We start from the raw sequence: 14,159 nt of genomic DNA, 5'->3' as shown, positions 1-14,159 counted from the left end.
TGTTGCCCAGGCTGAACTCAGACTCTTGGCTGAATTCAAGCAATTCTCCCACCTCAGCCTCCCAAGTAGCTGAGACAACAAGCACATGCCCATATTGTGTGTGTGTGTGTGTGTGTGTGTGTGTGTGTGTGTGTGTGTGTTTAATAATATCCATCCTAATGGATGTGAAGTGGTATCTCATTGTGGTTTTTTTGTTTTTTTGAGACGGAGTCTCACTCTGTCACCAGGCTGGAGTGCAGTGTCACGATCTCGGCTCACTGCACCCTCCGCCTCCCGGGTTCCAGTGATTCTCCTGCTTCAGCCTCCTGAGTAGCTGGGTGCATGCCACCATGCCCAGCTAATTTTTGTATTTTTAGTAGAGACGGGGTTTCACCATGTTGGCTAGGATGGTCTCGATCTCTTGACCTCGTGATCTGCCCACCATGGCTTCCCAAAGTGCTGGGATTACCGATGTGAACCACTGCACCCAGCCTCATTGTGGTTTTTATGTGCATTTCCTTCATGACTAATGATGTTGAGCATCTTTTTATGTGCTTACTGGTCATTTGTATCTTTTTTGGAGAATTGTCTTTTCTAGACCTGTACTGATTTTTTTTTTTTTGGAGACGGAGTCTCGCTCTGTCGCCCGGGCTGGAGTGCAGTGGCCGGATCTCAGCTCACTGCAAGCTCCGCCTCCCGGGTTCACGCCATTCTCCTGCCTCAGCCTCCCGAGTAGCTGGGACCACAGGCGCCCGCCACCTCACCCGGCTAGTTTTTTGTATTTTTAGTAGAGACGGGGTTTCACCGTATTAGCCAGGATGGTCTCGATCTCCTGACCTCGTGATCTGCCCGTCTCGGCCTCCCAAAGTGCTGGGATTACAGGCTTGAGCCACCGCGCCCGGCCCTGTACTGATTTTTAAACTTTGTTTTTTGTTATCGAGTTGTAGGAGTTCTTTATATATTCTGGATATTAATGTCTTGTCAGATAGATATGATTTGCAAATATTACGTCCCATTTTGTTGGTTGCCTTTTCATTCTTTTGATAATGTCTTTTGCTGTACAGAAGTTTTAAATTTTGGTGAAGTTCAGTTTACCTTTTTTTCTTAATTTTCTTTTACTATTTTGAGCCTTAAGAATGAAAAGTTACCTATTTTTATTATTATGGTTGCTTGTAGTTTCTCCTGTATGTTTTATGTAACTGAATCTAACCTGAGGATTGGCCACAATTTTTACTTCGGGTCTGTTATTTTCAGCTCTTAGCTTTTGTACTGGCTGTTGATAAAATATGCAGTCCCTCTTTGTTTTTGTGTGGTGAACTTTTATATTATGTCATCCAGGAGACATGGAAAGAGATGTTGAGAAATTGATTATTATCATTCTGACAGGACAGTGTTAGTAAGTTTATCCCTGATAAAAGAAAAGAATACTGGACAAAAATAAATATTGTATGGAAGTGTGATACATACTTTACATTTAAATTTTTTTTGATCAGGAGTGATCAAAAAAGAAATATTTCACAGGAATGTGAAATATGAAAGTTTTCATTGAGTCTTGTCATAGATAATTTGCTTTTAGTAATTTTTTTTTTTTTTTTTTTTTGAGATGGAGTCTCGCTCTGTCGCCCAAGCTGGAGTGCAGTGGTGCTATCTCAGCTCACTGCAAGCTCCGCCTCCCGGGTTCACGCCATTCTCCTGCCTCAGCCTCCTGAGTAGCTGGGACTACAGGCACCCGCCACAGCGCCTGGCTAATTTTTTGTATTTTTAATAGAGACAGGGTTTCACCGTGGTCTCGATCTCCTGACCTTGTGATCCGCCGCCTCGGCCTCCCAAAGTGCTGGGATTACAGGTGTGAGCCACCATGCCCGGCCAGTAATTTCATTTATAATGCATTTTTTGTGCACTATGCCATAATATTACCCTACAAACATGGGATAATACCATATATACTCTCTTATAATTTGCTATTTTAAGAAAACTTGAATATTTGGTATGGTTTTCCATTTCAGAATGAATTTATATTTTTTCTATTTTTCTGTATATATTTCTATTATTTTTACAGTTCTGTAATATTCTGTAATTCATTTAACCAATCCTTTATTGCTAAACATTTGATTTGTTCATAGTTTATTTTTACCAACAGTGCTGCAGTGAATATCGTTATATCTTTGTACACTTGAGCAAGTGTTTCCATTCTAGAAAATGTCTTCTTATTTTTTCTCATAGATGTTATGGAAGCAAGTTCACAATTACCCAATGTTCAACCTCCTTATGGATATTGACTCCTATATGTTTGCATGTGTGAACCAGACTGCTGTATATGAGGAGCTTGAAGATGAAACACGAAGACTCTGTGATGTCAGACCTTTTCTTCCAGTTCTCAAATTAGTGACAAGAAGTTGTGACCCAGGGGAAAAATTAGACTCAAAAATTGGAGTCCTTATAGGAAAAGGTAATATTAAAAATTCTTAGTATGAATTCTCTATCTATCTATCTGTCTATCCATCTATCTATCTATCTGTCTATCTATCTATCTATCTATCTATCTATCTATCTATCTATCTATCTACACACACACACGTAGTAAGTATATTTAAGACATTGCTTTTCAAAGTGTGGTCCATGGACCACTGCTGATCTGTAAGTTGTTGCCAGTTTGAGCTAAGGTAAGTATAGAGTTTGAGAATAAATGTTTAGAAACCCCTCTAGCAATATGATACTGCCATAGCATCCAAGGACTTATGTTTAATATATGTTTTTGTTGTCTAAGGATTTATTATTTATTTAATTTTTTAAAATAGAGACGGGGTCTCGCTGTGTTGTCCAGGCTGGTCTCAAACTCCTGAGCTCAAGTGATCCTCCTACCTTGGCCTCCCAAAGTGCTGGGATTACAGGCATGAGCCACTGTGCATGGCTGATTTATTTTTATTTTACAAAAATATTGGTCTTTGATGGATTGGAAGGAAAAAAGTTGTTGCTTTACCTCAGATTGTTTGAGAAGTCCTTCACTAAGGGAGACATTATCCTTAGTTTCTTATGAACTGCTCCTATAGAGTGAACATATTTTATACACAACTCTCTATGCCAACCAAGACTTTAAGCTGTTTGATGTTTCCATAAATAAGTTATTGACAAATTTTACTTCTTAACTGAAATTATCTTTAAGTAGAAGTTATTTTGGTAGAGAGTCAGGAAATACGTCCACATTATTCTTTGCAAATTTATTCCACAGAAAATTGTGAGTAACACAATCAGGAACTTGGAGGAGTCTCTCTTGCTATATAATATTAGGAGTCTCGGGGCTAATGGTATATAAATATCTTGCTTTAGAGAAGGTACTGACTTGAATTAGGAACTACAAAGGGTTACTGAGGAGGGGACTTTGCAGATTAAATACAAAACCAGAAAATCCACTGGAGGTTTATGTATCTGGATTGGGTATCAGTATTGATCAGATTCACTGTTATAGGATAATACAGTACCATCCCCTTTAACATACTATTCTTTGATCTTAACCTCTAATAATTCAGGCTTGCTAATGATTATACTGTGGGACTACTCCCTCTGAGTGCATTAGAATAGAACCTTGTTGGTTTACTAAGTGATACTGTGATATTTAAAAATATTTGATTACTTCAGAGGATGGCTAGTTTATTTTTGGCAATAAAAATTTTCCCAATTAACAAGTTTATAGTTATATATCATACAGAATTTTTTCTTATATATTAGTGACCTGATTAGAAAGTATTCCTTTCTGTTTTCTAGAGCTACAAAGGTGTGTTTTGTTTTGTTTGTTTTTTGTTTCTGTTTTTGTTTTTTGGTGATAAGGTCTCGCCCTGTTGCCCAGGCTAGAGTGCAGTGGGGGCGATCATGGCTCACTTCATCCTCGACTCGACCCTTAGTCTTAAGCAGTCCTCCCACCTCAGCATCCTAAGTAGCTGGGACTACATACAGATGCAAGCCACCATGCCCAGCTAGTTTTTTTTTTTTTTTATAGTAGAGACAGGATGTTGCCTGGGCTGGTCTTAAACTCCTGGACTTGAGCTGTTTGCCTGCCTCAGCCTTCAGAGCCACAGCACCTGGCCCAAAGATTTTTATAGAATTTGAATTTTTATCCATTATAAAAAGTTTTCCCTTTGTTCTCATGCCCATAAAAAGTTGAAGAATATATGGAAGAGGAGAAAGAATAAAAAACCACTTGTAGTCTTATCATCCAGGACAAGTATATCGACTGACAATATTTTGATGTATTTCTTTTAAATAAAGTGTATGTATTTCTTTCTCTTCCTCTCTTTTTTTTTTTTTGGTACAGCGTCTTGCTCTATTGCCCAGGCTGGAGTGCAATGGCGTGATCTCGGCTCACTGCAACCTCCGCCTCCTGGGTTCAAGCAATTCTCCTGCCTCAGCCTCCTGAATAGCTGGGACTACAGGCACCCGCCACCACGCCCAGCTAATTTTTATATTTTTAATAGAGACGGGGTTTCACCATGTTGGTCAGGATGGTCTCGATCTCTTGACCTCGTGATCTGCCTGCCTCGGCCTCTCAAAGTGCTGGGATTACAGGCGTGAGCCACCACACCCAGCCTAAATTGTGTGTATTTCAAGTCTTTTATTTGTTTTTGTTTCTGTGGATTAAAATACTTAGCTTTTCTGTATTTTCATGCTAATGTTAGAAAGCAAACCAGAACCACATTGATTTTTAGAGAAGCTAAAATATTTGTTAATCCAAAAAGTACCACAGAGTATGCCAAGCTCTTTTTGAATTTTTTTTTTTTAAATAGGGTCTCTCTCTGTCACCTAGGCTGGTGTGCAGTGGTGTGATCTCAGCTCACTGCAGCCTCAACCTCCCAGGCTCAAGTGATCCTCCTACCTCAGCCTCGTGAGTAGCTGAGACCACAGGCATATGCCACCATGCCCATGTAGATTTTAGCATGTTGCCCGGGCTGGTATCAAACTCCTAAGCCCAAGTGATCCACCTGCTTTTGTCTCCCAAAGTGCTAGGATTATAGGTGTGAGCCATTGTGCTGGCCTTTTTACTTTTATTTTTATTTATTTATTTATTTATTTTTTTGATAGTCTCACTTTGTTGCCTAGGCTGGAGTGCAGTGGCATGGTCTTGGCTCACTGCAAGCTCTGCCTCCCAGGCTCAAGCGATTCTCCTGCCTCAGCCTCCCGAGTAGCTGGGATTACAGGCACTTGCCACCATGCCTAACTAATTTTTTATTTTTATTAGAGACAGGGTTTCACCATATTGGCCAGGCTGGTCTCGAACTCCTGACCTCAGGTGATCTGCCTGTCTCGGCCTCCCAAAGTGCTGGGATTACAGGTGTGAGTCACTGCGCCTGGCTCTTTTTGTTTTTATTTTTAAATTGAGACAGGGTCTTGCTCTGTCACCCAGGCTGGAGTGCAGTGGTATAGCCATGGGTCACTGCAGCCGCAGCCTCCCAGGGTCAAGTGATCCTCCCACCTCAGCTTCCTGAGTAGCTGAGTGCAAGCTACCAAGTCTGGCTAATTTTTTCTTTTTTTTTTTTATAGAGTTGGAATCTTACTATGTTACCTAGGACGTGGGCCAAGTTTCTTCAAGGCATTGGTATTTCTTTGAAATTTACCTCCTTCTCAACACTTACCAAAACATGGATTCACTGGCCACCATTACCTGTTCCTATGCCTGCCAGATATGGAAAATAAAAATATTGAAGATTGAAATATTACATATGCTGTGCTTATGCTAAAAATATATTCATTATTTATCTAAAATTCAAATTGAATTGCGCATACTGTTTTTTTTTAACCTGGCAACCTTACCTACCATAGTGTAGGGGTATAAGCTATATTAGAATTTAATGAATTTAATTTTTTTTTTTTTTTGAGACAGGGTCTCACTCTGTCACCCAGTCTGGAGTGTAGTGGCACCTTCTTAGCTCACTGCAACCTCCGCCTCCCGGGTTCAAGCAATTCTCCCACCTTGGCTTTCTGAGTAGCTGGGACTATAGGAATGGGACCTGTAGTCCCAGCTACTAGTCCTGAGTCCTGTACTCCAGCTGTAGTCCTGAGTAGCTGGGACCACCACACCTGCCTAATTTTTGTATTGTTTGACATTTTGATTATATACACAAATTTAAATGTTAACATTTATTTAAGAAATTGAGTAAGTTGAGTATTTAAGAATGAATTTTCACTTTTAATACTTGAGAAGTCAAGTCAATTTTTGCAGTTGCTGATTTGTCAGTGATGACCAGGGCTTGATGAGGCCATGCCTCCTGGGAAAACAATAAACAATTATTTCAGTTTAACCTTAGGAACAAGGTTGCTGCTTCCTCTCTCCAAAGAAAACAGTAGAACCTTTAGAGACGTAATTGCCCTGACTAGGCTAAAAATACCTTTTCCTGAAAGATGATGTGGCTAATCTTTTTTTTCCTGTGTTTATTCCAAATAATTATTTACAGAGCTGTTTTTTGAGTTCTGTTTGTTCTCTGCAGTAAGGTGTATGCCACCCCTATATTAATTTCTCCAAACAGTAAAATAATTGTAACCAGAGGATTTTGTTAGCATTCTGAAAAACATATTTGTAAACTCCCTTATTTCTCCTGACCTATCTAAACCTGTGGTATACCTTAAGTGAGGGAAATAGCTAGTCTGTAGGATTTTTTTTTTTTTTTTTTTTTGACACAAAGTCTCACTTGGTTGTCCAGGCTGGAGTGCAGTGGCGTGATCTTTGCTCACTGCAACCTCTGCCTCCTGGGTTCAAGTGATTCTCGTGCCTGAGCCTCCTGAGTAGCTGGGATTATAGGATTGCACCACCACACCCAGCTAATTTTTGTATTTTTTGTAGAGATGGGGTTTTGCCATGTTGGCTAGGCTGGTTTCGAACTCCTGACCTCAAGCGATCTGCCCGCCTCAAGCCTTCCAAAGTGCTGGGATTACAGGTGTGAGCTACCATGCCCGGCCTACTCTGTAGGATTTTAACACCCTCTTTAGTATGAATAAATTGTTCATTCAGTACTTTTTTAGTTTAAAAATTATATTTGATTGTAAATTTTACAGTAGTCTTAAGGAAAATTTAAGCTTTGCTGTTAGATTCTCTTATAAGAAGGTATGTAGGGTATTAGCTAGGTTTAAAATAAATTACTTAGCCCAAAGTGTTCGTATTTTTGGTAAAATTTCTGTTTTTAAGAGATCTTTATGGTGGTTCCCAAATTTAGGTTGTATCAGTTTCTTAAAATGAATATGCTCAGAGATTGGGATTCAGTGAGTCTGGAATAAATGAAAGCTTTATTTTTTAGCCCAGAGTGGATTGGAGGGATTAAGAATTTGAGTAGAGAAATTAGTGAAAAAATGATGTAACCCAAAGGAAGGGTGATGAAAGCCCAGGATTTGTGATTCTAACAGTTACACGAACAGAGTCCCTTATTCATAATTTATTGAAAAATATTACCAAAACATTAGTGATTGCAGTTCAATAGTATTGAGTGTTTATACTTGAAATTTTACCGTGACTATGGGTGATATGGTCTTTGCTTAGACCTGACAATCCAGTGGGAAATGAGGATCAGTAAACATAGTTTTATTGCAATGTGTGAACTGCTATGCTATGTCAGAAAGGGTCACCTTCAGATACTGTGTGATCTCACTAAAATGTGGAACACTGAAGTTCAACTACTCAAAGTAAACAGTAGAATGGTAGTTACCAGGGCCAGTTGGGGACAGATAAAGGGGTGTATTGAGCTGGGAAAGGGGAGACATTGGTCAATGGATACAAAGTTTCAGCAGGAATAAGTTCTGGTGTTCTATTGCAGGGGTTCTCCTCTGCTCCCCGTTCCTGGTTAGGAACGAGGCCGCACAACAGGAGGTGAGCAGCGGGTTGGGTGAGCATTACCATCTGAACTTCGCTTCCTGTCAGATCAGTGGTAGCATTAGATTCTCATAGGAGTGTGAATGCGAAGAATCCTGTTGTGAACTGCACATGAGAGGGATCTCTCTAATGAGAGAGAATCTAATGCCTGATGATCTGAGGTAGAACAGTTTCATCCCAAAACCATCCCTACCCCTATTCTATTGCATAGCACCACGACTATAGTTAATAATAATGTATTGTATATTTCAAAATAGCTATGAGAGAATTTTAAAATGTTCTCTTCACAAAGAAATGATAAATATTTGAGGTGATAGATATGCTAATTAGCCAGATTTGATCATTGCACAATGTATACATGTATCAAAACATCACATTGGCCAAGCGTGGGGGCTTATTCCCAGTACTTTGGGAAGACGAGGTGGGTGGATCACTTGAGCCCAGGATTTGGAGACCAGTCTGGGCAACATAGCAAAACCCCACTCTACAAAAAATAGAACAAACACACCAGGCACGGTGGTATGGGACTACAGGCCTGTAGTCCCAGCTACTTGAGAGGGTGAAGTGGATCACTTGGCTTGAGGCCGGAGGTTGAGGCTCCAGTGAGCCGTGATCATGCCACTGCACTCCAGCCTGGGTGACAGAGTGAGACCCTGTCTCAAACAAACAAAAAAACTCTATCACATTGTACCTCATAAATATATGCAATTATTATTTGCCAATTAATAAGAAAACAAAACTTTTGAAAAGGAAAGTCACCTTAAATCAATTAGGTGAATCAGGGATGACATCTTAGAATATGTACACCTAAACTGAGCCATCAATGCTGATTAGGAATCTGGCAGGTAAAGATAAGTGGAGAAAGGAAAAAACAAAAAGAAATGGCACATGTGAAGAATGGCCTATTCAAGGAAAAGAAATTGATTATGGGTGGTGTAGGGGGACAGATAGGACAACTAGGGAAGACTAGAGAGGCAGCCATCTTCAGAGCATACAGTGCCATGCAGGCCATGTAAAAAGTAGAGCTTTACTACTAAGAACACTTGGGAAGCTATTGAAGAAATTTAAGTAGGGGAGTAACATGATAAATTTGCATTTTAGGAAGATTATTTAGGTTGTAGAATGAAGAGTGGATTGGAGGGATTAAGAATTTGAGTAGAGAAATTAGTGAAAAAATGATGTAACCCAAAGGAAGGGTGATGATGGCCAGGATTTGGTTAATGGTTACAGGAACTGAGAGAAGTGGACAGAGTTAAGAGACATTTAGAAGGTGGGTTAAATATGATTTGTAGTAGATTAAGGGAAATAAAGCATGTGATTTTTGTTAGATGTATATATTATTGGGTACTTATTTCCCTTTCCTAACCTGTAATTCCTATTGCCTGTGAATAGAATTAACAGTGCACTAAAATGCTTCAGCCAGTCCACCCAAATTATAGTCCATTCGTAGCTAATTTAGAGTAATGTATTTTATTCCAGATCTAAAACTATCCAGGAAATCATTTTACCTTTGCTGTGTTATACCTTTGCTGTGTTTTATTTTTTTATAGTTAATACCACAAAATTGATCCTAGGATATATTTTTGAAATAACAACTATTGTTTTCAGTGCATAAAAGTAAAAAGAAGGCAATGCAACCGTTACTGACATGCATATGTTCAAATAGTGTAGTATAGATTAATTTTATGGAATAAAATGTAACTTTCCTCACTGTGCATTCCTCTCTAATACTACAGAATACCACTGTAGCAATAGAGTCATCTCAAGTATCCAAAACAAAAACTTAATGCATATTCTATATTCTTTCTTTTGAATTTGCAGAAAAGGGATTTTACCTGACCCATTCTCTATCTACTTAAAAAAAAAATCTAGTGCCCTTAAAAACACAAAGATTGATTGTATTTTTATCTCCTGCACCACTGTATAATGATATATGGATGTATCTTTATTTAACCAGTCCTGAATGATGGCCTTTAGATTACATTTTAATTATTATAAAAAAACAGCAAATATTCATATATTGATAATATATCGATAGGTTTGTAGAAATAAACAAAGACCACTCAGATGAGAAGAGAGACTATTTATGCAGAGGTTGCTATAGTAAAAGAACTTGAGTTTGGCAGAGACTCAGAGGCAGGCAGTGGAGTGGGAAAGCTCTACAGTGAAAAAAGGAAGGTTTCAGAGATGCCTGATGGGAAATTGTTGGCAGCAGGGAGCTGGAGGTGGGCTAACTAGAAGCAAGGCATCTTATATGATTGGTGTTGGAGTAGTATACTTGGCTTTCTTGGTTGGTCCTAAATTTCTCAGGTTGAGATTACGATTGATAAAATTGTGAGGTCTAAGGATATGTGTGTGTGTGAATGATTTCTAGTAAATACTACAAAATTGCCCTCTAAAATGTTCATATCAATGTAGTTTCTCACCAAAACTATACTAGAATGCTTTTTTCTCTCTACCCTTTCCAGCACAGGGTATTATCAAATTTTAAAATATGTGCTAACCTGATAGGTAAAAATTAATGCACACATAAACATTTACGTATGCCAATTCATTCATTTAGATTTCTAAAATTATTTACTGGAATAATCATGAGTTTTGGAAAAAGTTGTCATATGTAATTGTCTTAATGACAGAAGTGACTAAAAATTAAGTACAGCCCATCCTTCAGCAATAGGTTTGAACTGTGCAGGGCCAATTATAAGTGGATATTTTTCAGTAAATATATTGAAACTTTTTTTGAGATTTGTGACAATTTGAAAAAACTTGCAGACGAATCGCAGCCTAGAACTAGTGAAAAAATTGAAAAGTTAAGTATGTAATAAATGCATATGTATGTAGTACTAGTTTATCATTTAGTACCATAAAATACACATAAATCTATTATAAAAAGTTAAAAATTCAAAACTTACATACACAGACATTTAGACAACCATACATGGTACCATTTGCAGTTGAAAGAAGTACAAACAAATGTAAAGATACAGTATTGAATCATAACTGCATAAAATTAATTGTAGTACATGCTATACTACTGTAATAATTTTGCAGCCACCTCCTGTTGCTATTGTGGTGAGGTTAAGTGTTGTGAGTATATGCTCAGAAATGCCATGTAACTCTAATCATCTCCACTTGAGCAGTTCCTCTGTCTAGTAAATTGCATACTGCAGTAAAAAGGGATCACTCCCAGTTCTCATGTATTTTTTTAATTGTGTTTACTGGAATACTGCAAACCTTGAATAACACTGTGGGACCCATACAAAATGCCACTTGTGATCCTGGAAGTACTTCTAAGAGCAGGGAAAAGTCATGATATTATAAGGAAAAGTTGAATGCAGCTGGGTGCAGAGACTGAGGCAGGAGCCCAGGAGTTCTAGGTACTAGTGTGCTGTGATTGTGCCTGCAAATACCTTATTTAAAAAAAAAAAAAAAAGGCTGAATACCTTGATATGTACTGTAGATGGAGGTCTGTAGCTGTGGTTGCCTGCCATTTTGAGATAGATCAATCCAGTGTAAGTACCATTGTGAAAAAGCAAATTCGTGAAACTCTTGCTGCAGCTATGTCAGCAGATGCTAAACCTTGCACTTTCTGTGAAACACCTTTTTAATCTCACATTAAAAATGCAGCTTGTGTGTGGGTGCAGGATTACTATAAGAAAGGCATACCTATAGACTCTACTCTGATTCAAGAAAAGGCAAAGTTATGTGACAAAGCAATAAGAAAGTGAAGAATCTAGTGCAGGAGAATTTTAATGCTAGCAAAGGATGGTTTGACAATTTTAGAAAGAGGTTTGGCATAAAAAAATGTCAAGGTAACAGGAGAAGTTATTTTTCCTGACCTAGAAATAGCAGATGAGTTCCCAGATGCCATTAAGAAAAATCACTAGGCTGGGTGTGGTGGCTCAAGCCTGTAATCCCAGGACTTTGGGAGGCCGAGACGGGCGGATCACGAGGTCAGGAGATCGAGACCATCCTGGCTAACATGGTGAAACCCAGTCTCTACTAAAAAATACAAAAAAACTAGCCGGGCGAGGTGGCAGGTGCCTGTAGTCCCAGCTACTCTGGAGGCTGAGGCAGGAGAATGGCGTAAACCCGGGAGGCGGAGCTTGCAGTGAGCTGAGATCCGGCCACTGCACTCCAGCCTGGGCGACAGAGCGAGACTTCGTCTCAAAAAAAAAAAAAAAAAAAAAGAAAAATCACTGAGGAGAAAGGATACCTGCCTGAACAGATTTTTGGTGTTTTGTTTTTGAGACATGATCTCACTCTGTTGCCCAGGCTGTATCTTTGCCCTCCTGGGCAAGTGATCCTCCCACCTCAGCCTCCTGAGTAGCTGGGACTACAGGCATGCACCACCATGCCGAGCTAATTTTTAATTTTTTGTAGAGATGAGGTCTCACTATGTTGCCCAGGCTGGTCTCGAACACCTGACCTCAAGGAATCCTCCTACCTCGGCCTCCCAAAATGTTGGGATTATAGGTGTGAGCTGCCTTGTCTGGCCCTGAACAAGTTTTTAATGTAGATCAAAGTGCCCAGTTCTGGAGAAAAAAAAATGCCACAAAGGTCATTTATTAGAAAGGAAGAGAAGTCAGCACCAGGATTTAAGACAGGAAGGCTAACTAGTGTTTTGTGCAAATGCAGACTGGTTTGTGATACACCTTATTTATAAAGCTGCTAACCCCCAAACCTCAAAGGGAAAAAGAAACACCAGCTGCTAGTCCTTCGGTTGTACAAGAAGACCTGGATAATGAGAACGCTTTTTCTGGATTGGTTCCATCAGTGCTTTGTTCTGAAGTCAGGAAGTATTTTGCCAGTAAGGGGGCTGCTTCTTTTTGAGATGGAGTCTCACTGTATTGCCCAGGCTGCAGTGCAGTGGTGTGATCTTGGCTCCTCTATCTCCTGGGTTCAAGGGATTCTCCTGCCTCCGCCTCCCAAGTAGCTGGGATTACAGGCACACGCCACCGTGTCTGGCTAATTTTTGTGTTTTTTTTTTTTTTTTTTTGAGACGGAGTCTTGCTCTGTTACCCAGGCTGGACTGCAGTGGCCGGATCTCAGCTCACTGCAACCTCCGCCTCCCGGGTTCACGCCATTCTCCTGCCTCAGCCTCCTGAGTAGCTGGGACTACAGGCGCTCGCCACCTCGCCCGGCTAGATTTTTTTTTTTTTGTATTTTTTAGTAGAGACGGGGTTTCACCGTGTTAGCCAGGATGGTCTCGATCTCCTGACCTTGTGATCCGCCCGTCTCGGCCTCCCAAAGTGCTGGGATTACAGGCTTGAGCCACCGCACCCGGCCAATTTTTGTGTTTTTAATAGAGACGGTGTTTCCCCATGTTGGCCAGGCTGGTCTCGAACTCCTCACTTCAAGTGCTTCCCCCACCTTGGCCTCCCAAAGTGCTGGGATAACAGGAGGATTACAGGCGTGAGCCACTGTGCCCAGCCTAGGGACTGCTGCTTTTTTTTTTTTTTTGAGATGGAGTCTTGCTCTGTCACCCAGGCTGGAGTGCAGTGGAGAGATCTCAGCTCACTGCAAGCTCCGCCTCCCGGGTTGACACCCTTCTCCTGCCTCAGCCTCCCAAGTAGCTGGGACTACAGGCGCCTACCACCACGCCCGGCTAACTTTTTGTATTTTTAGTAGAGACGGAGTTTCACTGTGTTAGCCAGGATGGTCTCGATCTCCTGATCTCGTGATCCGCCCAGCTCAGCCTCCCAGAGTGCTGGGATTACAGGAATGAGCCACTGCACCCGGCCAGGACTGCCTTTAAGGTTCTTTTGATATTGGATGATGCCCGTGGCCACCCAGAACCTCCTGAGTTCAACACTGAAAGCATCAAAGTGGTCTACTTACCCCCAAATTCTACATCTCTAATTTAGCCTATCAGGAGGTCATAAGGACCTTTAAGGCTCGTTACTCATGGTACTCTATGGAAGAGAACCTGGTTAAACATCATGAAAGACTGGGAGTATTACATCATTGAAGATGCCATCGTTGATGTAGAAAAAGTTGTGAAAGCTATCAAACCCGAAACAATAAATTCCTGTTGGAGAAAACTCTGTCCCGATATTGTACATGAGTTCACAAGATTTACAACAGAACCAATCAAGGAAATTATGAAATAGATTTTGGATATGGCATAAAAGGCAGCAGTGGTGGTGAAGGGTTTCAAAATACAGATCATGGAGAAATCCAAGAGCTAATAAACACCACACGAGAGGGATTAACAGAAAACAACTTCACGGAGATGAGTGATTCTGAACCAGTGCCAGATGATGAGGAAGATGATATAGAATTAAACAGTGCCCAAAAACAAATTCACATGCAGCAGTCTGACAGAAGG

At 40.2% G+C, this 14,159-nt stretch overlaps 2 protein-coding genes across 4 annotated transcripts in view; one reads left to right on the top strand and one right to left on the bottom strand.

Annotated features, from left to right (window-relative positions):
- Window positions 1-14,159, top strand: part of PIK3CB (phosphatidylinositol-4,5-bisphosphate 3-kinase catalytic subunit beta) — a 188,594-nt gene that overhangs the window by 78,344 nt on the left and 96,091 nt on the right. For all 3 annotated transcript variants that reach the window (XM_050779675.1, XM_050779677.1, XM_050779676.1), the window contains one exon: window positions 2,203-2,428. In XM_050779675.1, the coding sequence (XP_050635632.1) occupies window positions 2,203-2,428 (226 nt within the window). The remainder of the gene's footprint in view (window positions 1-2,202; window positions 2,429-14,159) is intronic.
- Window positions 1-14,159, bottom strand: part of MRPS22 (mitochondrial ribosomal protein S22) — a 601,324-nt gene that overhangs the window by 584,502 nt on the left and 2,663 nt on the right. The window lies entirely within an intron of this gene.

The sequence above is a fragment of the Macaca thibetana genome, chromosome 2 (genome assembly GCF_024542745.1).
Source record: "Macaca thibetana thibetana isolate TM-01 chromosome 2, ASM2454274v1, whole genome shotgun sequence".
NCBI lineage: Eukaryota > Metazoa > Chordata > Mammalia > Primates > Cercopithecidae > Macaca > Macaca thibetana.
Note: the sequence above shows the minus strand (reverse complement) of the source record. Positions and strands in the feature narration are given on the sequence as shown.